Source organism: Gobius niger (assembly GCF_951799975.1).
Source record: "Gobius niger genome assembly, chromosome: 19".
Taxonomy (NCBI): domain Eukaryota; kingdom Metazoa; phylum Chordata; class Actinopteri; order Gobiiformes; family Gobiidae; genus Gobius; species Gobius niger.
Genome location: NC_136870.1, coordinates 4,261,898 through 4,288,872, shown reverse-complemented (window position 1 = coordinate 4,288,872; position 26,975 = coordinate 4,261,898). Strand labels below are relative to the sequence as shown.

Here is a 26,975-nt window from a genome sequence, read left to right as displayed (position 1 = left end):
TTGTGTTTGTGCGCGTCAGGAAAAGGCTCGAAAAGTGAAAGAAACGCTCTGGTCAGTCTGTGCGTCTGGAACGATCCAAACCTTTGACTGTGCGCATTCTGGAACAGACTAGTCCCACTCATTTCCTCCTCACATCATCCCAGAGCCGCTCAGGCCTCAGGAAAGACACGTTTCCTGTTCCAAACTCGCCTCTGCAGAGGCACAAAGTCAAAGTGTCTCTGTCAGGAGTGAGCTCTGCGTTTGGAAGCCACTTCAGCAGCAGCAGCAAACACACATGAGGTCACGGCCTGGAGCTCCTGACCAACTGAGCGGACAAAGGCTTTCATCTTTTGACCTAGTTTTACTTGGTATTATTTTGTACCTGCACAAAACATCCAGCACTAGAGTCGATATCGTAATAGAAACAGAGGCGCAGGAACAGGCAGAAAGTCCACATGATCCACGAACATGAGCTATTTGTATCGGGAAACAAGTTCATTCACACAATTACAAAACATTCCACCCTCATATCAAAGTTGAAGGAAAATGTGTCTTTTCTTTTTTGAGGCAGTAAAATGTTTTTGTCTCTCCTTTTTTATATTCGGAGAAAAGAAACTTCCAGATTCCAGATTACTTTACATACTTTTTCAAACCAAATCAACAAAAGACACTTCATATTAAGTGTAAATGTATTTATTCCACTCAACATGGAGAACACTAGATTTACAAAGTAGCACAAACTGTACAGGCCTAAACTGGCTCTAAAGTCCTGTGGTTAATGTTATTGAACCATATACTGTTCCCTTGATCAGAGCTTAATGATGTTATGCATGTGTATTACTGTCGCTGTCCAAGGTTCTGAAAGTGTTTCCTGTAAACCTAAACGGACTTCTCTCAAGACAGAAGATATTTAAAAAATTGAACATATTTAAATCTGTACTTAAAACAGGCGACCAGTACTCCGCTACATTTACTCGAGTACAATCAATTTACTTGAGTAACTTTTTGAAGTAGCCTAATTGTACGTCTTAGGGTAGTTGGTACTTCTTTCTACCTGAGTAAAATGATATATAAAGTATAGTATAGTATAGTATAGTATAGTATAGTATAGTATAGTATAGTATAGTATAGTATAGTATAGTATAGTATAGTATAGTATAGTATAGTATAGTATTAGTATTAGTATAGTATAGTATTAGTATAATACAAAGAAGGCCTACTCATGAGTAAAAGAGGTTCTCATTCCAGTGAGAATAGTTTCATGCGCTTTATTCGGAGGACACACAGGCTTGGCTAATTTCATGTATGTTTCATTTTATTTCACTACTTAATCATGCATTTTATATCCAGTACTCAAGTTCTGGTGATGTGTCGGTCGCGAACGATCCGGCTCTTTTGAACGAGTCTTTACAGTGTACTACTCGAGTATAATCAATGTACTTGAGTAACTTTTTGAAGTAGCCCAATTATACGTCTTAGGGTAGTTGGTACTTCTTTCTACCTGAGTAAAATGATATATAAATATATTATATATATATAATATATATTTTTATTATTTTATTCCTCTTCGGAGGAGGGGCGTCACTTAGTTGTGCATGCTTATTTTGCGAAACAAAAGTCACTGCTGGAGTGGGGCAGACGGAGAGAGGAGTGGCAGAGGGACAGTTTGTGAATGCACGACCGCGGGACGTGGGCGCGGCTCTGGGGAAACGGCGAGCGCGTTCCCGAACTCTCCCTGTGCCAGCACCGCTACAGCAGCTCTTGGTCTCCTCCTCAGTCCGCCCCACGAGGAGCTCAAAGTGAGCACGCGTAAGGCAACGCGTCTGAGAAATAACAAAAGTCTTAATGAAATAAACTACGGTTACAGAGGAGATCGCGTTGAAGCTCGACCTCTTTCATATACGTTTTTTTCCCTCTTGCGCGCGGGAGAAAAAGTTACGTGAATGAGAGAAATAGAAGCTTATTCAGGTCGTGTGATTGATGTAACAATTCCATACAGGAAATATCGATGTTATATTGCTTGAAATAGTGACATTTTCGTTAAAATTACGTTCGGAGGGTATTAACTTAATTAAAAAAAAAAAGTTAAAAAGTGCCAGTCGGCTCTAAAGTGAACGGCTCCCTTTAGAGCCATAAATCCCACCACTATCAATTGCACCTAATTCTTAACGCATATTGGGCACTACTTTCTTCTCTAGTAAACGGAACTTGTCCTGATTTTGACATGTACAGTGTCATGTTAGACTGAAGCGGCTCTTTAGGGAAGTGGTGGCTCTGAAAAGAGCCGTTTTTTCCTCAGAGGAGCCGGTTGTGTCTAAGCTCTCTCTCCGCGGATGCGCCGGGCCAGCTGGATGTCTTTGGGCATGATGGTGACTCTCTTGGCGTGGATGGCGCACAGGTTGGTGTCCTCGAACAGACCCACCAGGTAAGCCTCGCTGGCCTCCTGCAGAGCCATGACGGCGGAGCTCTGGAAGCGCAGGTCGGTCTTGAAGTCCTGGGCGATCTCTCGGACCAGGCGCTGGAAGGGCAGCTTGCGGATCAGCAGCTCGGTGGATTTCTGGTAGCGGCGGATCTCCCTCAGAGCCACGGTGCCGGGCCTGTAGCGGTGAGGCTTCTTCACTCCTCCCGTGGCCGGGGCGCTCTTACGGGCGGCCTTAGTGGCCAGCTGCTTCCTGGGGGCTTTGCCTCCGGTGGATTTACGGGCGGTTTGTTTGGTTCTGGCCATGTTTGTTTATTCCTGACTGTGACAGAGAAGAGAACTGCAGAGGAGCGGAGAGGAGCTGCTTTTAAACCTCTGTGAGCTCCTCCCTCTGACCACACACTCACTTTCTATTGGTCAGCTTGGAGAAGGGGGAGGGGCTGAGCCTCAGCAGTGTTGGGATTGTATTTAGTTGCATAACTTAATACTTACAAAGAGTTTACGTTGATTTGCGTTATGTTCATGTATAAATAGGTCATACCGCCTTTGCTCTGCCCAATCCCGTCAGACCTTGGAAGCTAAGCAGGGAAGGGCCTGGTCGGTACCTGGATGGGAGACCGTTTAGTAACACCAGGAAGCCTAGTGAATGTAGTGAGTGAGTGGTTGGTGGTGGTCGGAGGGGCCGATGGCGCAGACTGGTTGCCTCGCTTCCGTCAGTCTACCCCAGGGCAGCTGTGGCTACAATAGTAGCTTGCCACCCCCGGGTATGGAGTGAATTAATAGTGCAATGTAAAGCGTCTTTGAGTGTCCAGAAAAGCGCTATATAAAACCAATGCATTATTATTATTATTATTATTATTATTATTATAAATACGACATATTATTACACAAATGTTTGTTGTAACGCCTGTTATAAACTTATTTAACACTATTTAGGATCTGAAAACCTCTTGGCAGATGCTCAGGAGCAGATCATGTGACACATGTGCATAATGTTTGTATGAAATCTTTATTTTATTTTAGGGAGAAATAGTTCTTTCTTAATAATGTGCACTATGAAGCTAAAATGTAGTGATTGAGCACTGGGATGTAATCCTTTGATTCTAGGAAAGTAACTGTATCCTAAACACTCTTAAATGAGTAACTTTACCAGGATACAGTTTCTCAAAACGACTTTTCAAAATACATGCAGTAGTTAGCAGCTCCTCAGGCCACTCTAACGGAACCTTTATTATACTTGTAACGATTCTTATATAAAGTATCTCAACACTTCAAGCTTCATGTCTGACCACTGGCACAAACCACTATCATATCCGTGAATTATCAGTGTAGTTGTATCCAGTATGGATTACCTGTATTGCCACCCCCAGGGCAGCTGTGGCTATTTACGCAGCTCATAATCACCAGGTTTATTGTGAATGAATAATAAATGTGTGCCTGGAAACGCGCTGTACCAAGGCCGATGCGTAAAGGCGCATTGCGCACAGTCTGGATAAACTATGATCCTGTGACTGAGGCGGCTCTTTCTGAGGCTGTGGGTGGCTCTTAAAAGAGCCGTTGTTGTGGTCAGTGTCTCGGACACTTTACTTGGCCTTCTCGGTCTTCTTGGGCAGCAGCACGGCCTGGATGTTGGGCAGCACTCCTCCCTGAGCGATGGTCACTCCTCCCAGCAGTTTGTTGAGCTCCTCGTCGTTGCGCACGGCCAGCTGCAGGTGGCGGGGGATGATACGGGTCTTCTTGTTGTCACGAGCTGCGTTTCCCGCCAGCTCCAGGATCTCAGCGGTCAGATACTCCAGCACGGCCGCCAGGTACACGGGGGCTCCGGCGCCCACGCGCTGAGCGTAGTTTCCTTTGCGGAGCAGCCTGTGCACACGGCCCACGGGGAACTGCAGCCCGGCCCTGGAGGAGCGGGACTTGGCCTTAGCGCGGGCCTTTCCGCCGGTTTTACCTCTGCCGCTCATTTTGAAATGTCTTACTGTTGAAAAGACTCACAGGAAGAATGAGCTGAGACCGAAGCGCCGCGTTTTTTTATGTGCGGGAGCGCGGGCCTTTGAGTGACGCACCAATCAGAAGACAGGCTCACTGAGTCCCGCCCACTCCTCTGTTACAAAGAATAATTTAGAGTCGGCTCACTCTATTGGGAGCTGAGCATGTGACTGATTAAAGTGAGGCCTGGATCACCAGGTCTTCAGAGACACTTTACAAAGTGCTCATGTGTTGGTTATTATGCTCTACATGCGCCAGTGGAGCTTTGTTCTTTGTCCACATGTTCAGATCCAAATCCAAAGAGACATGGCTGGTATCAATGGGCTGGTGGACTAAGCCTCTCCTGTCATTCATTTGACAAAAGAAAGAATAAGTTGTATTTTTCATTTATTTTGGCAAATTTTATACAGCACATAAAGTATGTTCCAAATTATTAGTCAAATTACATGTTTCTCAGATTTCCTAAATGATCAACTCAAATGAACAATCAGAAACATTTTCATGTCTTTAACTGTTAGAGGATTATATGAATATGATTAAAAAAAACTCCCAATGATAATAGTATTCTTTTTTTTAAAAATAAATATAATAAACAATTCAAAACATACAGTGTTATAAAATGTATTGAAACAGAGTTTCAATACATTTTATAGGTTAAAGAGTTGAGGAGCCCTTAGAGATGTGTAAAAATGGACAATAATCCGAGGCACTTCGAAGATAAATAGAAGTCCTTTATTAAGACCTGGAAATTTAGTAGCTTTCAAGGTTTCTATCCAAAAGGTTTCCCTTAAGACAGCAGAGACAACCGATCGCCGCCTCTAATGTTGGGTGGGATTGTGGCTCTGACCACAGCTTTGAGGAGATTGATTTAGCATGAAACACAGGATTGAAAATGTGCGGCAATAGGATAGTTGAGGTTATTGCTCCTAATAGTGTATTTACAAAGATTTATTCCAAACCAATGGTGAATGATTTTAAATTGTATTTCATCCTTGATGAAAGACTTCTCGATCCACGCACACCTCCTCCAGCTGTTCTGAGGGGACCCCGAGGTGACACCAGGCCAACTCGGGGACATAGTCCCTCCTACAACAAATGTCAAAAGTTTAATACCACAAGTCTGCATGAAGCTGAATGATTCTAATCACTACTGCCTCCGGTAATAGGACTTGACCCAACCTATTTTTTGAAACTAGGAAATGAGTGAATGCCATAGCAGCTGCAATAGACAAAATAATTAGCACTATATCAGAGCTATTTGCCCAATTAGACCATCCTTACCTAGTGACACCAACAGCTGTTCTTTTTGCTATGCTAAAGTGGCTATGATAGTTAGCATTGAGGCTTATTTTCCTAGCTCCTTCCTATCTGGCAGCCCAGTTCGGAGGCTTCTTATCATGGTGCCTGAAGAGGGGGAAGCCATGCACATCCGCTTTGGCGTTAGACCTCTTACCAATCTGCTCGTTTCGGAAGGGGCTTCAAACTCATTTCTGTCTATTTGTCCTGTAGCGCCTTCATGTGTGCAAAGTAAACCCATGCTTTCACACAGTCATTCCAAGGGTGGGGATTAATTAACCTCATCTAATTAACCCCACCTTATCCGAGCACATTTTCTCTAGTTTGGCATTATCCAAATCTAAGTTTCTTGAAAAAGGCCTCAAAATGAGCAGCAAAAACGAGACGTGAAAAGGATTAAAACGCAACAAAAAAGCAACAGAAGGCGACCATAAAACGTTAAGTAAAAAGTTACAAAAAGCAAAAAAAATAATAAAAAATCAACACAAAAAAGGCGACAAAAAGTGATGAAAAAGCAACAACAACGGGACAAAAAAAAGGGTTGAAAAAGCGTCAAAAATACAACAAAGTGACGACAATGCGGCAACAGCCTGAGTTTTGTAGGTCAACAACTCCTGGCATTGATAAACGGATGGCCATCATTCTGGAGTGTATTTGGACAAGTCAAACAATTATGATGTTGTGTGTTGTGTCTTCCAAAACAAAACTGGTCAACTTTATCAGTGTCTCCCATCCAGGGGTATGCATGCAATTAGCAGGAGGTATTTAGAAGTGGATTTTCTACCAAAAAGAAGCTGATGATGAAGAGTAATTCCATCCATCCATCCATTTTCTTCCGCTTTATCCGGGGCCGGGTCGCGGGGGCAGCAGTCTCAGCAGAGATGCCCAAACTTCCCGATCCACACACACTTCCTCCAGCTGTTCTGGGGGGACCCCGAGGCGACACCAGGCCAGCTCGGAGACATAGTCCCACCACCGTGTCCTGGGTCTTCCACGAGGCCTTGTCCCACTAGGACATGCCTGGAACACCTCCCGCGGGAGGCGACCAGGAGGCATCCGAAACAGATGCCCGAGCCACCTCAGCTGGCTCCTTTCGACGTGGAGGAGCAGCGACTCTACTCCGAGCTCCTCCCGGGTAGCTGAGCTCCTCACCCGATCTCGGAGGGTGCGCCCAGCCACCCTGCGAAGGAAACTCATTTCGGCCGCTTGTATTCGCGATCTTGTCCTTTCGGTCATTACCCAAATCTCATGACCATAGGTGAGGGTGGGAACGTAGATCGATCGGTAAATCGAGAGCTTTGCCCTCCGACTCAGCTCCCTCTTCACCACGACAGACCGATACAGCGACCGCATCACTGCTGACGCTGCACCGATCCGTCTGTCGATCTCACGCTCCATCCGTCCCTCACTCGTGAACAAGACCCCGAGATACTTGAACTCCTCCACTTGAGGTAAGGACTCCCCACCGACCTGGAGAGGGGAAGCCACCTTTTTCCGGTGGAGAACCATGGCCTCGGATTTGGAGGTGCTGATTCCCATCCCGGCCGCTACACACTCGGCTGCAAACCGCCCCAGTGCGTGCTGAAGGTCCTGGTTTGTTGAAGCCATCAGAACAACATCATCTGCAAACAGCAGAGATGAGACTCTGAGGCTCCCAAACCGGACACCCTCCAGCCCCTGGCTGCGCCTAGAAATTCTGTCCATAAAAGTAATGAACAGAACCGGTGACAAAGGGCAGCCCTGGCGGAGACCAACACGCACCGGGAACAGGTCTGACTTACTGCCGGCAATGCGAACCAAGCTCCTGCTGCGGTCATACAGGGAACGGACAGCCCTTAGCAGAGGGCCCCGGACCCCATACTCCCGGAGCACCCCCCACAGGGCACCACGAGGGACGCGGTCGAACGCTTTCTCCAAGTCCACAAAACACATGTGGACTGGTTGGGCGAACTCCCACGAACCCTCGAGCACCCGACGGAGGGTATAGAGCTGGTCCAGTGTGCCACGACCAGGACGAAAACCGCATTGTTCCTCCTGAATCCGAGGTTCAACTATCGGCCGGATCCTCCTCTCCAGCACCCTGGAGTAGACCTTACCGGGGAGGCTAAGGAGGGTGATTCCTCTGTAATTGGAACACACCCTCCGATCCCCCTTCTTAAAGAGAGGGACCACCACCCCGGTCTGCCAATCCAGGGGCACTGTCCCCGACCGCCACGCGATGTTGCAGAGACGTGTCAGCCAAGACAGTCCTACAACATCCAGAGACTTAAGGTACTCAGGGCGAATCTCATCCACCCCCGGAGCCTTGCCACCGAGGAGCTTTCTCACCACCTTGGTGACTTCAGCCCCGGTGATGGGCGAGCCCACCTCCGAGCCCCCAGCCTCTGCTTCCTCATCGGAAGACGTGACGGCGGGGTTGAGGAGGTCCTCGAAGTACTCCTTCCACCGTCCGACGACATCCCCAGTCGAGGTCAGCAGCCCCCCACCCGCACTGTACACAGTGTTGGTGAAGCACTGCTTCCCCCTCCTGAGGCGCCGGATGGTTTGCCAGAATTTCTTCGAGGCCGACCGATAGTCTTCCTCCATGGCCTCCCCGAACTCCTCCCAGACACGAGTTTTTGCCTCTGCGACCGCACGAGCTGCAGCACGCTTGGCCTGCCGGTACCTCTCAGCTGCCTCAGGAGTCCCACAAGCCAACAAGGCCAGGTAGGACTCCTTCTTCAGCTTGACGGCATCCCTTACTTCCGGGCGCCACCACCGGGTTCGGGGATTGCCGCCGCGACAGGCACCAGAGACCTTACGGCCACAACTACGAGCAGCCGCATCAACAATGGAGGAGGAGAACAGAGTCCACTCGGACTCCATGTCCCCCGCCTCCCCCGGAATCTGGGTGAAGCTCTTCCGGAGGTGGGAGTTGAAGACCCCACTGACAGAGGGATCCGCCAGTTGTTCCCAGCAGACCCTCACAACACGCTTGGGCCTGCCAGGTCTGACCGGCTTCCTCCCCTGCCAGCGGATCCAGCTCACCACCAGGTGGTGATCGGTTGACAGCTCAGCCCCTCTCTTCACCCGAGTGTCCGAGACACGCGGCCGGAGGTCAGACGACACAACTACAAAGTCGATCATCGACCTCCTGCCTAGGGTGTCCTGGTGCCACGTGCACTTATGGACACCCTTGTGCTCGAACATGGTGTTTGTTATGGACAAACCGTGACTAGCACAGAAGTCCAATAACAGAACACCACTCGGGTTCAGATCGGGGAGGCCGTTCTTCCCAATCACTCCCTCCCAGGTCTCACTGTCGTTACCCACGTGGGCGTTGAAGTCCCCCAGTAGAACAATGGAGTCCCCAGTCGGAGCACTATCTAGTACCCCTCCCAGGGACTCCAAGAAGGCCGGGTACTCTGCACCGATGTTGGGCCCGTAGGCCGAGACAACGGTGAGAGACCTGTCCCCGACCCGAAGGCGTAGGGACGCGACCCTCTCGTCCACCGGGGTGAACTCCAACACGTGACGGCTGAGCTGGGGGGATATGAGCAAACCCACCCCAGCCCGCCGCCTCTCCCCGCGGGCAACTCCAGAAAAATGGAGAGTCCAGCCTCTCTCCAGGAGTTGGGATCCGGAACCCAAGCTGTGCGTGGAGGTGAGCCCGACTATATCTAGTCGGTATCTCTCAACCTCCCGCACAAGCTCAGGCTCCTTCCCCCCCAGCGAGGTGACGTTCCATGTCCCGAACGCCAGAAGCTGTGCATGTGGACCAGGTCGTCGAGGCACCTGCCTCTGACTGTCACCCAGTCCTCTCCGCACCCGACCCCTACGGATCCCTCTGCGGGTGGTGGGTCCACAGGAGGGCGGGCCCACGTCGTCCCTTCGGGCTGTGCCCGGCCGGGCCCCGTGGGCAGAGGCCCGGCCACCAGACGCTCGCGTTCGGGCCCCAACCCCAGGTCTGGCTCCAGGGTGGGGCCCCGGCTGCGCCATGCCGGGCGACGTCTCGGTCCTTGATTGGTGTACGTCCATAGAAGTCTTGTGAGCTGCTCTTCGTCTGACCCGTCACCTCGGACCTGTTTGCCATGGGAGACCCTACCAGGGGCATAAAGCCCCGGACAACATAGCTCCTCGGATCATTCGGGTACTCAAACAACCCCACCACGTTAAGGTGGCAGCTCATGGGGGTTGAATTCAATATCAGAAATAATTTTATCAGAAAACTTAATTTCAGTGATATTTCACTGCAAAAGACTTGACTTGAAGAGTGTTTTAGCTTTATTTTGAACTCAACACACTGCTAAATATGAATAAAACTATGTTTAGGTTGGGAGCCAGAACAATCTGCTGATTTTAGCTTGCATTTATTTGTGCGTGATGAATATGTTCATACAGAAAACGGCTAAAAAGAGTGAAAAATTGTGATTCCCATGAGAGATTTTCTTCCCCCTCTTCAAAGCCACGCGTGTCATGTCATAACATAGCAAAAGAAGACAATGTTAATATTGTGTTGCGGTTTCATTGTAGCTCTTTGGATTGCTGTGACGTCACCCGAAACCTAGCAATAGGACTCATAGATTAGACTTGGAGGTGACAGCAGAGGTTCTCCTGTCATGCAGATGCTCTCTCAGAAACAGCAGTGTCTTCCTCCAGGCGTCGTCCTGAGCTCGAGAATGGGCCGCAGTCTCCCCGCCCCACAGCACCATTACTGGAAAATGACATTAATGAATGATTTTCAAGGTTTTCACACAACTGAAGCTTAAGTGTAAATTCAACCTGGAAGGCCTCTCTGCATCACGTACTGTCATCCAATCCTTGCTTAGCTTGTTTATCATTATTGTAACATGTGACTGAACAGTTAACGGGAACTTTATGGGAACAACACTAGTTTTGTGGGTCTTAGCTTTCAATGGAAGGGTGACACTGGCATAGGCTGGAAGCTCCAGTCAAGAAGCTTTTAAGATTTGGGTAATGAAGATGTGTTTGGTTAAAGGGGATAGATGTAAGCTGGCCAGTTTATACTCACTACTGCCACCTCAGGTCAAACGCGTAACTGCAGCTTCTATAATAAGCTTGTGCATGACAGCGCTTCAGACCCGAATTAACACTTTTTTGAGTGACAGTGCAGGATTTTAGAGGCAGGTTTTAGACATGGCTGGAACATGTAGGGGGAGGAAAATACATAATTTTAACGTTCTTAAACGCGTATAGTCCCTTTGAGGCAAGGGTTAAAAGGTTTAGGCTAAACTGAAGTTTACAAGAATATAAATGCCTTATTAGATGTACTTACATGATTCCCCACCTGGGGCTGGTCTAAAGATGCTGGTCCGGACGTGAGGACTGTACGGAGGCTCGATCAGGTGACCAGTGTGGGGGTATGTGAGCAGAGTGAGCAGGTGACTGTTCCCCGCCTCCTCCATCACCGCCTTCATCTGACAAACAACAAGGAATCAACATTAACTACTCGCTGTAATGAGATTTGATTTGAAGCCAAATTCTTATCATTATTGCTTACATTCAAATAAACTCTTACTACAGTGATGCTGAAAATGATTTCAGTTTTACCAACAATTAAAGTCTCTATAATCGTTTGTTGGCAAATGTCTATGAAAGATAAATCAAGTATATTTGCACTGGACAGTAGATGGACGTGTGTTATGTTATATCTCAAATGCTCTAAACTTACATCCATTGCAGACTCATAGGCTGGCCAGCCCTGATCATCCAGACCAACTACAACCAGCAGGGGGCACTGCAGACGTCCCATCTGCCCAAAAAGAAACTTTACGGTTACATGTTAACCCTTTAACCCCCACCTAAACCGAGTGAATTTTCTCCAGTTGGGCTGACCTTACCCAAATCTAAAAGCTTCTTGATTAGTGAGCTATAAACCAGTGTAATTTGAAAGCAAAGACCAACAAAACTGATCGAAACAGATCTCTTTTCTTGTGTTGCTACCTCCACTTTTTTTTTTTTTAACTTTCCGCTCACCCCCCAACATAAGGGTGCACTTAGGGACACCCTTCTGCTCAAACATGGTGTTCGTTATGGACAAACCGTGACTAGTGACAACGGTGAGAGACCTGTCCCTGACCCAAAGGCATAGGGACACGACCCTCTCGTTCACTGGGGTGAACTCAAACACGTGGCGGCTGTGCTGGGGGGCTATGAGCAAACCCACCCCTGCCCGCCGTCTCTCCCCGCGGCAACTCCAAAATAATGGAGCGTCCGGCCTCTCTCCAGGAGTTGGAATCCGGAACCCAACCTGTGCGTGGAGGTGAGCCCGACTATATCTAGTCGGTATCTCTCAACCTCCCGCACAAGCTCAACCCGTGGGCAGAGGCCCGATAACCAGATTCTCGCATTCGGGGCTCGACATCACAGTCCTTGAATGTCCATAAAGTCCATAAAGGTCTTCTGAACTTTAGCTATTTTACAGTGTCATTAATATTGTTGTTATTGATTTGTTAAAGACTTGTAAATGTATTGACATACTTCCGTTTTACATCTTGGCCAGGGGAAGACAGATGAAAAATAGCTTTCTGGCTAATTCTGGCTTTTGTTATTCATATTTGTTCAGGTGTTATATGAAATTGCACTGTCCCCTTTCAAATAAACCAATCTAATCTAATCTAACTGCTCTTTGTCTGACCTGTTTGTCATGGGAGACCCTTCCAGGGGCATAATGCCCCAGACGACATAGCTCCTTGGATCATTCGGGCACTCAAACAACCCCACCACGTTAAGGTAGCAGTTCATGGGGTTACTTGTTTGTTTATTAAACTGACAATGGTGGTTTTCTCAAATAACTCAACTCAAACTAATTTTATGTTTGAAATGAGAAGACCAAAATAATGAAACTCAAGCGAGTCTGAAGGCTTACGTGCTCTAAACTTTTCTCTCCCAGTGCAGTTGAATCCCACTCCAAGCACAGTCGGAGTACACTGTTTACTGCTTCTGCTCTTCTTCAGTAACCTGTGACTCATACTCACATCAACTTTGAATGCAGGGTCTTTGGGGACGGGCAGAGTCATTTCACGCCAGATTACCTCCTGATTCTCAGTGATGCGGATGTTTTCTGGTTTTCTAAATAAAGATAGATTTTAGTTACACAATGGCCCCAGAATAATGAGTGTTTTTTACCAACTGGATATTATAACTCACTTGCCCATGTACTCCATAATGTCTCCAACACTGCCGTCGACAGGTTGAATATGACCTCCGCTGTAGCAAACCGCACACCTGAGCTGAGAAACCACAAAATTGAGAGAATGACCCAGAGTTCAACCTTCCTTTGATCAAAACATGGACCATTTTCTTGGACCGTGTTTTATATCAAAATGTATAACTTTGGAGGTAGAGCTTTTAGCTACCAAGCTCCAGTTTTTTTGGAATCAACTTCCAGCTCATGTTAAAGAGGCCGGCACAGATCCACGTCTTTGAGAAAAGCCTTAAATATACTTAGATCCACAAAGAGCTTCAAAATGCTATAAGAAAGTTTGCTGGTAAAATAAGGATAGAGCACATCATCATGGTCAGATTTGTATGTGAACACTAAGCACAATGGGCCTCATTCATGAACATCTTCTTAAGAGAATTCTTCAAATCCATACTTGGCACTGTCATGAAACTGTGTCAGATTCACTACATGTTCTTAGGTTGGAAAATACTTTGCACGTATGTTCTGAGGTTGGTGAACCTGTGAGGACCTATTAGCACATGTCACCGCCTCATTCACCATATAAAGTGCCTGCACAGATGGCAGAGGAGCACACCAATGGCAATACACAAATCCAAAACTAATAACCAACAAAACCCACTCAAGGACCCACCTAAACCTTTAGGTGACGTTGCTCTCATTACAAAATCTTTAAATCGATATAACCTGTAAAAGGGAGCGCCTTTGTAAACACGAGGTCGTACGATCGAGGCTGACGTTCGTCTTTATCAAATAATGTTAATGCAACACATTGAATGCTGTTAGTTTTAGCAGTAATACACTGACTTTCCTTGCCATTAATAAAAATACAAGTAATGGGAAAGTTTTCTCTGATGAAGAATGATGTGATGTCTCTGGAGTAAAGGAAGCAGAGCAGGAGGTAAATGACTTTTATTTAGGATAAACTTTAAATGAGCGTGTCATCTGAGGCCGCTCTCGTTGTTCTCTGCATGTGGAGCGGTCGGATGGGCTTCAGACTTTTTTCTCCGCCCCCCGTTGCGTCGCCTACTCTCGCCTATTATCCAGGCGAGCGAACCTATTTTGTATCATGTAGTGTCGCACGTAACATGCAGCAACGAGCAGCAGGGGGCGCCAGCTGAACGAGAGCAACACCTGGCTCATTTGGTCATTTGGGATTTCTGCACCGAGCGCTGATCCCGTGGGTGCTGCTGAGCTCGAGCGTCCGCCCCAGGCCGCCCAAAACGTGCCCTGATTACAAAATGATTCAATAGATATTGTGTAAAGCACAAGAGCCAGCTCCTTCACGATCATATTGAAGTGCAACGCATAAACATAGATATAGGGCAGTACTTGGTTAAGCTGTCATTCTGTTCACGTAGCTCTGTGAGGAGAGCGTACGGTTAACAAGCAGGGGTTGTGAGTTCGAGTCAGATAATGAACTATGTTGGTGCCCTTTGCCTGAACATCCACTGGTAAACAAAAGTATAAATATGTTTGGAGCCCTATTATTGTCACAAGCACAATCCTTTATTACACCTTGGTCAGTGACTTAATTTTCAGATGGTTGTATCCTTCTCTAATTCTCATTCATTTGTTTTTGTTCTCATTATTAGCAGTTTTCCTCTTTTTAAATGATCCCTCTCAGTTGTTAAACAGCTTAATCCTGACGATTTGGTTCACATTTCTGAACGAGAATAAATGAGCTGTCAGTGTTCAGTTTGCTTTTTCAGACTCACTGCTGCAAGGCCTTCTCACCACTAGCGCCTTTAAGCCTGCCGACACATCGTGATACAGTGTGACGCTATTTTCAAAGTGTGTGACACACATTTTGAGGTATCATTAACCCATCACTAATATTACTAACTTATTTCTGAATAAAGGCACCTGTAATTTATGATAATTATATTTGCATTCTGGAATTAATTCATTCATGATTTAATATACAAACATATATGACTATATGAATGTTAGCTTCCACCAGGATTTTTTTTTGTTTGTTTTAAGACTTCTCCAGCCTGTTAAGAACAAGTTATTTTTCTAACTTCATTCGGTGTTTCACTCGGGCGTGACCATCCATGGAAGCTCCAATAGCACCACGTCTGTTTATGACAGACAGGATGACTGTGCCTTGTGCTACGCCCCTTCTACAGCCAGCCTCCTCCTTCAGTAAACATTCTCGCTTTCTTCCCGCTTGGAAGCCACATCGTTCTAGCTCCCTCAGCGCTTTTCTTGCCAGCAAACTAGCTTCTGTTTAACAGTTCACAGACGAGCCGTAAAGGACATGCAAAAGACGGAGAGTATCCTTGGACCCCAGCTCCAGTTCAGAGGCCCTGTGCAGTTTGCCAGGCGTCCTCTCCTGTTCACTCACTCCGCATATGTTGCAGGAGGTGAGTCAGAGGCAATGTCAAAGTCACAAAGCACCTCTCTCCGGCAGGACGTTGAACGGGACATGGGGCTCTATTACACATCAACATGTTGGAGCTTTGAGCTGTTTTCCTTGTTCTGAAACACTTCTGGCGAGTGGGTTCTGTACCCTCAAGCGGTGGAGCAGCTCTGGCAGATGCATGGCGAGGCCGCCATAGATCTATTCGCCTCACAGGAAAACGCAAAGTGTCCGCTGTACTTCTCCTTGACGGACGTGGACGCACCCGTCGGGATGAACGCTCTAGCCCACCCATGGCCGGACGTTCTTCTCCATGCTTTTCCACCGATCAGTTTAATCCCACCCACCCTGGCTCGGGTGAGGGAGCAGGGGTTTTCACTCATCCTGATTGCCCCGTGGTGGACGTCCAGACCCTGGATGGCGGAAATAATGCAGCCCCTTCGGGGACAGCTTTGGCCCCTCCCTGTGAGGAGGGACATCCTATCTCCGGCGGGCAGAGGAATTTACCATCCTCACCCAGACCAAGTGTTTTCTGCAAGAGTTAATCGAGAAGTATAGAGCGTTTTCGACTGTCAAGGTCTATTTGGCCGCAATTTCGCCCTGTCATGTTGGTTTTGGGGACAAATCAGTCGGTCTACACCCTCTGATATGTCTCTTCATGAAAGGAGCGCACAGCAAACTTACCCTGGTACCCCCCTGGTACCCCTTTGGGATCTGGTGGTTGTGCTAGACACACTTGGCCAGCACCCTTTTGAGCCCTTGGAGGCTGTTGACATGAAGTATGTTGCTTTCAAGACGGTGTTGCTTCTGGCTTTGACCTCAGCAAAGCGTGTGAGCGAACTGCAGGCCTTATCTATTAGTCCTGCATGTCTACAGTTTGCCCCTGGGCTTTATAGAGTTTGCTTACATCCTAACCCGGCCTTCGTGCCGAAGGTATTGGACTCTGCATTTAGCTGCTCCACGGTCGAGCTTGAGGCTTTTCATCTTCCACCTTTTTCCTCTGGAGAGGAGCGGCGGTTTAGTACCTTGTGCCCAGTTCGGGCACTACATGAGTATGTGGCCAGGACAGCTGGCTTCCGCACGGCTAACCAATTGTTTGTATCCAGGGCCATTCCCCATAAAGGGAAGACTGTGTCCAGTCAGAGACTCACTGGATTGTTGAAGCCATTTCCTTGGCTTATACCTGTAGAGGCCTACAACCTCCACAAGGATTGAGGGCTCACTCCACAAGGGGTATGGCTACCTCATGGGCTCATTGTGCGGTTTTACAGACTGGACGTTTCTGGTCCCTCTTTGGCCCAGGCAGTCTTTCAGCCATGGGTTGCTGGCTCCCATTGAGGTCACCGTTGTGAACTGCTGCTTCAGGAGCTTTATTTGCAATCCAAGAGCCATATCTCCCATAGTGAAACACCGAACGAAGTCAGAAAAATAACTTAAGGTTGCTCACGTAACCCCGGTTCTTTGATAACAAAGTGAGGTGTTGCACCTTCATTGCCCTCCTTGCAAGGCGGTCAGAAATCGCTTTAGAATGTTTACTGAAGGAAGAGGCTGGCTGTACCTAGGAGAAGGGGCGTAGCCCAAGGTACAGTCATCCTGTCTGTCATAGAAAGACGTGGTGCCATTGGAGCTTCCGTGGATGGTCACGCCCGAGGCGATTCCCATAGTGCAACACCTCACTCTGTTATCAAAGAACCGGGGCCCCGTGAGTAACCTTAAGTTTTCTAAGATTTGATGTAGTCATGTAAATGGAGGAAAGGGGAAGGCAACTATTTGGGAAAAATATCTGAACATCCTTTTATTCTGGACCATGGGTTTAAGCTCACAAATGGGTTGTATCATTTATTGAAAAAAACAAAACAAAAAAACAATGAATGTCATACCAGTTCCAAACATGCACAATGATACAAATTTGATCATAGAACAAGCAAGAGACACTTTCTTCATACAGAGGAAAAGCACAGCCTGGTTCTTGCTCCTCCACTCTCCTCCCAGGGCAATGGGAAGGGTTCTGGGTACTTTGTTCTATTCATTGGGTAGGGGAAGGCCTACAGCTGCCTACCCTGTCCTCCCCTCCTCAAGTGACACAATCAGTTATTCTCTTAATGTTCTTCATCTGCTGGTCTGGAATCACAGCATCCCCTTGGCTCTGCTCACGTGTATCTGCCTGCCTGCCTATGGACGATTGGATGATCGAGTTTTTTGTTCTTCATCAAATTTAACAACTCTGCACTTACTTTTATTTGTGTTATCATTTTTATATTAAAATGTATGCAAATCTATGTAACTTTTAACTTTTTAAAAAACACTTGATATTTGAGCATATTTGGCCTTTTAGTGACTCGGTGGCATTATGGGTGCAGCATGGCACCTTTGCTTTCCCTCACAGTGGCCTTTATGATGCTCCGGAATCAATTGTTTTGGGGTTTCTGGACAGTTTCTGGTACAAACCCCTAAACACAATTGATCCTGTAGTGGCATAGTGCACTTTTAATTTACACTTGTTTTTGTCGGTCTCTGTCTTACATGTTGTCAGCTGCATCTGCATCACAGGAATGAGCCCAGACCAAATTTCCCCATATACAATAAAGTTTCATTCAATCAATCCACTCATCATTTCAATCAACAACAATCAACATTTATTAATGTATTTGTTCATTCAACAAATCCATTGTCCAGGGCTTCCCACAGGGTTGTAACGTGGGTGGGACTGTCCTTCAGCTCAACAAAGGGCTGTTCAATTATCATGGATTATTGATTGACTGCGGAATCCTTCCGCAGTCAATAAATGGTTTTCACGTTCTTTATTATTATTGATTGACTGCGGAATCCTTCCGCAGTCAACCATTGGTTTTCATGTTCTTTATTGATTGACTGCGGAATCCTTCCGCAGTCAACCATTGGTTTTCATGTTCTTTATTATTATATTTTTTTCCAGATTTTCGGGAGTTTTCACAGCTTGCACGGTTTCAGCAATTTCAGCAACTTATACCTCAAAACGTTCAGCATGTTGGAGAGAATCCTGCTATTACTTTTGGGAATTCAGCGATTTACGGTTTTTCCGCAATCGGACGATATTCGGCCGATTTTTCCCATTACTTATAATGGGGCTTCCTCAAATTCAAAGATTCTGCAATTTTTTCCGCAGTTTCAGCGATTTCTGCAGTTTGTGCTTGTTCAGCTTCCGCAGCTTGTCAGTTTTCAGAAAAATTCCGCCTTCTGCAGTTTTCCTGTTTTTTTCTACGGGATCGGGAATTCTGCCATTGATTTGTATGGGGAATTCTGCCCATTCATTTTAATAGGGCCATGCATTTTAATGGGACTTCAGGTACATTCAGGTCTTTCAGCCATTTCTGCAGTTCAAATACTTCTGCAGTTTCAAATACTTCTGCAGTTTCAAATACTTCTGCAGTTCAAATACTTCTGCAGTTTCAAATACTTCTGCAGTTTCAAATACTTCTGCAGTTCAAATACTTCTGCAGTTTCAAATACTTCTGCAGTTCAAATACTTCTGCAGTTTCAAATACTTCTGCAGTTTCAAATACTTCTGCAGTTTCAAATACTTCTGCAGTTTCAAATACTTCTGCAGTTCAAATACTTCTGCAGTTTCAAATACTTCTGCAGTTCAAATACTTCTGCAGTTCAAATACTTCTGCAGTTCAAATACTTCCGCAGTTCAAATACTTCTGCAGTTTCAAGGATTGGGACAAAGACCCAGACCCGAACCAAGACCTGAACCAAGACCTGAACCAAGACCTGAACCAAGACCTGAACCAAGACCTGAACCAAGACCCGAACCAAGACCCGAACCAAGACCTGAACCAAGACCTGAACCAACACCCGAACCAAGACCCGAACCAAGACCCGAACCAAGACCCGAACCAAGACCTGAACCAAGACCTGAACCAAGACCCGAACCAAGACCTGAACCAACACCCGAACCAAGACCCGAACCAAGACCCGAACCAAGACCCGAACCAAGACCTGAACCAAGACCTGAACCAAGACCTGAACCAAGACCCGAACCAAGACCTGAACCAAGACCTGAACCAAGACCCGAACCAAGACCTGAACCAAGACCCGAACCAAGACCTGAACCAAGACCCGAACCAAGACCTGAACCAAGACCCGAACCAAGACCTGAACCAAGACCCGAACCAAGACCCGAACCAAGACCCGAACCAAGACCCGAACCAAGACCCGAACCAAGACCCGAACCAAGACCTGAACCAAGACCCGAACCAAGACCTGAACCAACACCCGAACCAAGACCCGAACCAAGACCCGAACCAAGACCTGAACCAAGACCTGAACCAAGACCCGAACCAAGACCTGAACCAAGACCTGAACCAAGACCCGAACCAAGACCCGAACCAAGACCTGAACCAAGACCTGAACCAAGACCCGAACCAAGACCTGAACCAAGACCCGAACCAAGACCCGAACCAAGACCCGAACCAAGACCTGAACCAAGACCTGAACCAAGACCCGAACCAAGACCCGAACCAAGACCTGAACCAAGACCTGAACCAAGACCTGAACCAAGACCCGAACCAAGACCCGAACCGAGACCCAGACCGAGACCTGAACCAAGACCCGAACCAAGACCCGAACAAAGACCCAGACCAAGACCCGAACCAAGACCCGAACCAAGACCCGAACCAAGACCCGAACCAAGACCCGAACCAAGACCCAGACCAAGACCCGAACCAAGACCCGAACCAAGACCCGAACCAAGACCCGAACCAAGACCCAGACCGAGACCCGAACCAAGACCCAGACCGAGACCCGAACCAAGACCCGAACCAAGACCCGAACCAAGACCCGAACCAAGACCCGAACCAAGACCCAGACCAAGACCCGAACCAAGACCCGAACCAAGACCCGAACCAAGACCCGAACCAAGACCCGAACCAAGACCCAGACCAAGACCCGAACCAAGACCCGAACCAAGACCCGAACCAAGACCCAAACCAAGACCCAGACCAAGACCCGAACCAAGACCCGAACCAAGACCCGAACCAAGACCCGAACCAAGACCCGAACCAAGACCCAGACCAAGACCCGAACCAAGACCCGAACCAAGACCCGAACCAAGACCCAAACCAAGACCCAGACCGAGACTCGAACCAAGACCTGAACCAAGACCCGAACCAAGACCTGAACCAAGACCTGAACCAAGACCTGAACCAAGACCCGAACCAAGACCTGAACCAACACCCGAACCAAGACCCGAACCAAGACCCGAACCAAGACCCGAACCAAGACCCGAACCAAGACCCGAACCAAGACCCAAACCAAGACCCAGACCGAGACTCGAACCAAGACCTGAACCAAGACCCGAACCAAGACCTGAACCAAGACCTGAACCAAGACCTGAACCAAGACCCGAACCAAGACCTGAACCAACACCCGAACCAAGACCCGAACCAAGACCCGAACCAAGACCTGAACCAAGACCTGAACCAAGACCCGAACAAAGACCTGAACCAAGACCTGAACCAAGACCCGAACCAAGACCCGAACCAAGACCTGAACCAAGACCTGAACCAAGACCCGAACCAAGACCCGAACCGAGACCCGAACCAAGACCCAGACCGAGACCCGAACCAAGACCCGAACCAAGACCCGAACCAAGACCCGAACCAAGACCCGAACCAAGACCCAGACCAAGACCCGAACCAAGACCCGAACCAAGACCCGAACCAAGACCCAGACCGAGACCCGAACCAAGACCCGAACCAAGACCCGAACCAAGACCCGAACCAAGACCCGAACCAAGACCCAGACCAAGACCCGAACCAAGACCCGAACCAAGACCCGAACCAAGACCCGAACCAAGACCCAGACCAAGACCCGAACCAAGACCCGAACCAAGACCCGAACCAAGACCCGAACCAAGACCCAGACCAAGACCCGAACCAAGACCCGAACCAAGACCCGAACCAAGACCCGAACCAAGACCCAGACCGAGACTCGAACCAAGACCCGAACCAAGACCCAGACCAAGACCTGAACCAAGACCCGAACCAAGACCCGAACCAAGACCCGAACCAAGACCCGAACCAAGACCTGAACCAAGACCCAGACCAAGACCCGAACCAAGACCCGAACCAAGACCCGAACCAAGACCCGAACCAAGACCCGAACCAAGACCCAAACCAAGACTCAGACCGAGACTCGAACCAAGACCCGAACCAAGACCCAGACCAAGACCTGAACCAAGACCCGAACCAAGACCCGAACCAAGACCCGAACCAAGACCCGAACCAAGACCCAGACCAAGACCTGAACCAAGACCCGAACCAAGACCCGAACCAAGACCCGAACCGAGACCCGAACCAAGACCCAGACCGAGACCCGAACCAAGACCCAGACCCGAACCAAGACCCAGACCCGAACCAAGACCCGAACCAAGACCCGAACCAAGACCCGAACCAAGACCCGAACCAAGACCCAGACCGAGACCCAGACCGAGACCCGAACCAAGACCCAGACCAAGACCCGAACCAAGACCCGAACCAAGATCCGAACCAAGATCCGAACGAAAACCCAAACCAAGACCCAGACCAAGACCAGAAACAAGACCCAGACTAAGATCCGAACCAAGACCAAGACCGGAGCCAAAAGCCAGACCCAGAACAAGACCCGAACCAAGACCCGGACCAAGACCCGAACCAAGACCCGAACCAAAACCCAGACCAAGACCCAGACCAAGATCCGACCCAAGACCTGGACCAAGACCAAGTCCAGACCAGGTTGCCATAGCTACCGGAATTCAATCCATAACCAGGTAAACCACAGAAGCCAGGCATAGTCAAGACCAAGTTACCATAGTAACCTGAATTCAATCCATAACCAGGTAAACCACAGAAGCAAGGCCAAGTCCAGACCAAGTTACCATAGTAACCTGAATTCAATCCATAACCAGGTAAACCACAGAAGCAAGGCCAAGTCCAGACCAAGTTACCATAGTAACCTGAATTCAATCCATAACCAGGTAAACCACAGAAGCAAGGCCAAGTCCAGACCAAGTTACCATAGTAACCTGATTTAAAACCATAACCAGGTAAACCACAGGAACCAGGCCAAGTCCAGACCAAGTCCCCATAGTTACCGGAATTAAAACCATAACCTGGAAAACCACAGAAGCCAGGGCAAGTCCAGACCAAGTTACCATAGTAACCTGAATTCAATCCATAACCAGGAAAACCACAGAAGCCAGGCCAGGTCCAGACCAAGTTACCATAGTAACCTGAATTCAATCCATAACCAGGAAAACCACAGAAGCCAGGGCAAGTCCAGACCAAGTTACCATAGTTACCAGAATTCAATCCATAACCAGGTAAACCACAGAAGCCAGGCCAAGTCCAGACCAAGTTACCATAGTAACCTGAATTCAATCCATAACCAGGTAAACCACAGAAGCAAGGCCAAGTCCAGACCAAGTTACCATAGTAACCTGAATTCAATCCATAACCAGGTAAACCACAGAAGCAAGGCCAAGTCCAGACCAAGTTACCATAGTAACCTGATTTAAAACCATAACCAGGTAAACCACAGGAACCAGGCCAAGTCCAGACCAAGTCCCCATAGTTACCGGAATTAAAACCATAACCAGGAAAACCACAGAAGCCAGGGCAAGTCCAGACCAAGTTACCATAGTAACCTGAATTCAATCCATAACCAGGAAAACCACAGAAGCCAGGCCAGGTCCAGACCAAGTTACCATAGTTACCAGAATTCAATCCATAACCAGGTAAACCACAGAAGCCAGGCCAAGTCCAGACCAAGTTACCATAGTAACCTGAATTCAATTCATAACCATGTAAACCACAGAAGCAAGGCCAAGTCCAGACCAAGTTACCATAGTTACCGGAACTAAAACCATAACCAGGAAAACTGCAGAAGCCAGGTCACCTCCAGACCAAGTTACCATAGTTACCGGAACCAAAACCAGATCCAGGAAAACTACAGAAGCCAGGCAAAGTCCAGACCACATTTCCATAGTTACCGGATAATTTCAGGAGTTTCAAGTATTTCAGTGTTCAGGAATTCAACAGTGTTAAGGATTATAGGAATTTCACGGTTTTAACAGTTTCATGGTTTCAACAGTTTCAAGGTTTCAACAGTTTCAAAGTTTCAACAGTTTCAAAGTTTCAACAGTTTTGAAGATTTCAGGAGTTTCAATGTTTCAAATCTTTCAAGGACTTCAGAAGTTTCAAAGAAAGTATTTTAACAGTTTCAAGGCATTTTCAAGGATTTTTCAGGTGACTTCTGCATTAGATCTATTCCGCAGTCAATCGCAATTGCGCAGCAATTGCAAAAATTTCTAGTTATTATTATTATTAAACTTCCGTTTTTTTCCCGTTTTTCTGCAGCTTTCACAGCTTTCACAATTTCAGCGATTTCCACAAGTTATACATCAAAACGTTCCGCATGTTGGAGAGAATCCTGCTATTACTTTTGGGAATTCTGCAACTTCCGTTTTTTCCGCAATCGGCCGATATTCGGCCGATTTTTCCCATTACTTATAATGGGGCTTCCGCAAATTCACAGATTCTGCAGTTTTTTCCACAGTTTCAGCAATTTCTGCAGTTTGTGCTTGTTCAGCTTCCACAACTTGTCAGTTTTCAGAAAAAAATAGAGTTCTGCAGTTTTCCAGTTTTTTTCTACGGGCTTGGGAATTCTGCCATTGATTTGTATGGGGAAGGCTCCCCATTCATTTTAATAGGATTTCTGATACAGTGAAGTCTGTGAGTGATTTAAACAGTTTATACAATGTTAAGACTTTATACAATGTCAAGTTTCTGCAATTTCAACAGTTTTTACAGTTTCTGCAACAAAATAGGGATTTTCACAATAATTGCACTATAATGCAGCTTAATAGGGATTTTCACAATAATTGCACTATAATGCAACTTAATAGGGATTTTCGCATATAAAGCAGTATAATGCAACTTAATAGGGATTTTCACATATAAAGCACTATAATGCAACTTAATAGGGATTTTCACATATAAAGCACTATAATGCAACTTAATAGGGATTTTCACATGTAAAGCAGTATAATGCAACTTAATAGGGATTTTCACATGTAAAGCAGTATAATGCAACTTAATAGGGATTTTCACATGTAAAGCAGTATAATGCAACTTAATAGGGATTTTCACATATAAAGCAGTATAATGCAACTTAATAGGGATTTTCACATATAAAGCACTATAATGCAACTTAATAGGGATTTTCGCATATAAAGCACTATAATGCAACTTAATAGGGATTTTCACATATAAAGCACTATAATGCAACTTAATAGGGATTTTCGCATGTAAAGCACTATAATGCAACTTAATAGGGATTTTCACATATAAAGCACTATAATGCAACTTAATAGGGATTTTCACATATAAAGCACTATAATGCAACTTAATAGGGATTTTCACATATAAAGCACTATAATGCAACTTAATAGGGATTTTCACATATAAAGCAATATAATGCAACTTAATAGGGATTTTCGCATATAAAGCACTATAATGCAATTTAATAGGGATTTTCGCATATAAAGTACTATAATGCAACTTAGTAGGGATTTTCACATATAAAGTACTATAATGCAGCTTAATAGGGATTTTCACATATAAAGCACTATAATGCAACTTAATTGGGATTTTCACATATAAAGCAATATAATGCAACTTAATAGGGATTTTCACATATAAAGCACTATAATGCAACTTAATAGGGATTTTCACATATAAAGCACTATAATGCAACTTAATAGGGATTTTCACATATAAAGCAATATAATGCAGCTTAATAGGGATTTTCACATATAAAGCACTATAATGCAACTTAATTGGGATTTTCACATATAAAGCACTATAATGCAACTTAATAGGGATTTTCACATATAAAGCAATATAATGCAGCTTAATAGGGATTTTCACATATAAAGCACTATAATGCAACTTAATTGGGATTTTCACATATAAAGCACTATAATGCAACTAAATAGGGATTTTCACATATAAAGCACTATAATGCAACTTAGTAGGGATTTTCACATATAAAGTACTATAATGCAGCTTAATAGGGATTTTCACATATAAAGCACTATAATGCAACTTAATAGGGATTTTCACATATAAAGCACTATAATGCAACTTAATAGGGATTTTCGCATGTAAAGCAGTATTATGCAATTATGAATTTTCACAATGTTTTGCAATTTTTGTCATTTCTGCATTAGTAGCCTACAATTCCGCAGACAATCGCAATTGCGCAGCAATTGCAAAATTTTCTAGTTATTATATTTTTTTCCAGATTTTCGGGAGTTTTCACAGCTTGCACGGTTTCAGCAATTTCAGCAACTTATACCTCAAAACGTTCAGCATGTTGGAGAGAATCCTGCTATTACTTTTGGGAATTCAGCGATTTCCGGTTTTTCCGCAATCGGCCGATATTCGGCCGATTTTTCCCATTACTTATAATGGGGCTTCCTCAAATTCACAGATTCTGCAGTTTTTTCCGCAGTTTCAGCAATTTCTGCAGTTTGTGCTTGTTCAGCTTCCGCAGCTTGTCAGTTTTCTGAAAAAATCCGCCTTCTACAGTTTTCCAGTTTTTTTCTACGGGCTTGGGAATTCTGCCATTGATTTGTATGGGGAATTCTGCCCATTCATTTTAATAGGGCCATGCATTTTAATGGGACTTCAGGTACATTCAGGTCTTTCAGCCATTTCTGCAGTTTCAAATACTTCTGCAGTTCAAATACTTCTGCAGTTTCAAATACTTCTGCAGTTTCAAATACTTCTGCAGTTTAAATACTTCTGCAGTTTCAAATACTTCTGCAGTTTCAAATACTTCTGCAGTTTCAAATACTTCTGCAGTTCAAATACTTCTGCAGTTCAAATACTTCTGCAGTTTCAAATACTTCTGCAGTTTCAAATACTTCTGCAGTTTCAAATACTTCTGCAGTTTCAAATACTTCTGCTGTTTCAAATACTTCTGCAGTTCAAATACTTCTGCAGTTCTAATACTTCTGCAGTTCAAATACTTCTGCAGTTAAAATACTTCTGCAGTTTCAAATACTTCTGCAGTTTCAAATACTTCTGCAGTTCAAATACTTCTGCAGTTTCAAATACTTCTGCAGTTTCAAATACTTCTGCAGTTTCAAATACTTCTGCAGTTTCAAATACTTCTGCAGTTCAAATACTTCTGCAGTTCAAATACTTCTGCAGTTTCAAATACTTCTGCAGTTCAAATACTTCTGCAGTTTCAAATACTTCTGCAGTTCAAATACTTCCGCAGTTCAAATACTTCTGCAGTTTCAAATACTTCTGCATTTCAAATACTTCTGCAGTTTCAAATACTTCTGCATTTCAAATACTTCTGCAGTTTCAAATACTTCTGCAGTTCAAATACTTCTGCAGTTTCAAATACTTCTGCAGTTTCAAATACTTCTGCAGTTTCAAATACTTCTGCAGTTTCAAATACTTCTGCAGTTTCAAATACTTCTGCAGTTCAAATACTTCTGCAGTTCAAATACTTCTGCAGTTTCAAATACTTCTGCAGTTCAAATACTTCTGCAGTTTCAAATACTTCTGCAGTTCAAATACTTCCGCAGTTCAAATACTTCTGCAGTTTCAAATACTTCTGCATTTCAAATACTTCTGCAGTTTCAAATACTTCTGCATTTCAAATACTTCTGCAGTTTCAAATACTTCTGCAGTTCAAATACTTCTGCA

The 26,975-nt window shown here is 45.9% G+C and overlaps 3 protein-coding genes across 3 annotated transcripts in view; all 3 read right to left on the bottom strand.

Moving 5' to 3' along the window:
* Positions 1–26,975, bottom strand: part of LOC306978292 (peroxisomal succinyl-coenzyme A thioesterase-like) — a gene marked incomplete at both ends in the record, with an annotated part of 51,616 nt that overhangs the window by 12,379 nt on the left and 12,262 nt on the right. The window contains 3 exons of the mRNA XM_079576815.1: positions 11,352–11,432; positions 12,658–12,751; positions 12,830–12,912. Of these exons, the coding sequence (XP_079432941.1) occupies positions 11,352–11,432; positions 12,658–12,751; positions 12,830–12,912 (258 nt within the window). The remainder of the gene's footprint in view (positions 1–11,351; positions 11,433–12,657; positions 12,752–12,829; positions 12,913–26,975) is intronic.
* LOC306979173 (histone H3.2) lies at positions 2,294–2,706 on the bottom strand (the record flags this gene model as incomplete). The annotated part of the gene is made up of 1 exon (XM_079578028.1): positions 2,294–2,706. Exon 1 carries the CDS (start codon positions 2,702–2,704, stop codon positions 2,294–2,296), a length of 411 nt encoding a protein of 136 aa, XP_079434154.1. The 5' UTR covers positions 2,705–2,706.
* On the bottom strand, positions 3,964–4,359 carry LOC306979183 (histone H2A; the record flags this gene model as incomplete). Its single annotated transcript, XM_079578038.1, has 1 exon — positions 3,964–4,359. One exon carries the CDS (start codon positions 4,357–4,359, stop codon positions 3,982–3,984), a length of 378 nt encoding a protein of 125 aa, XP_079434164.1. The 3' UTR covers positions 3,964–3,981.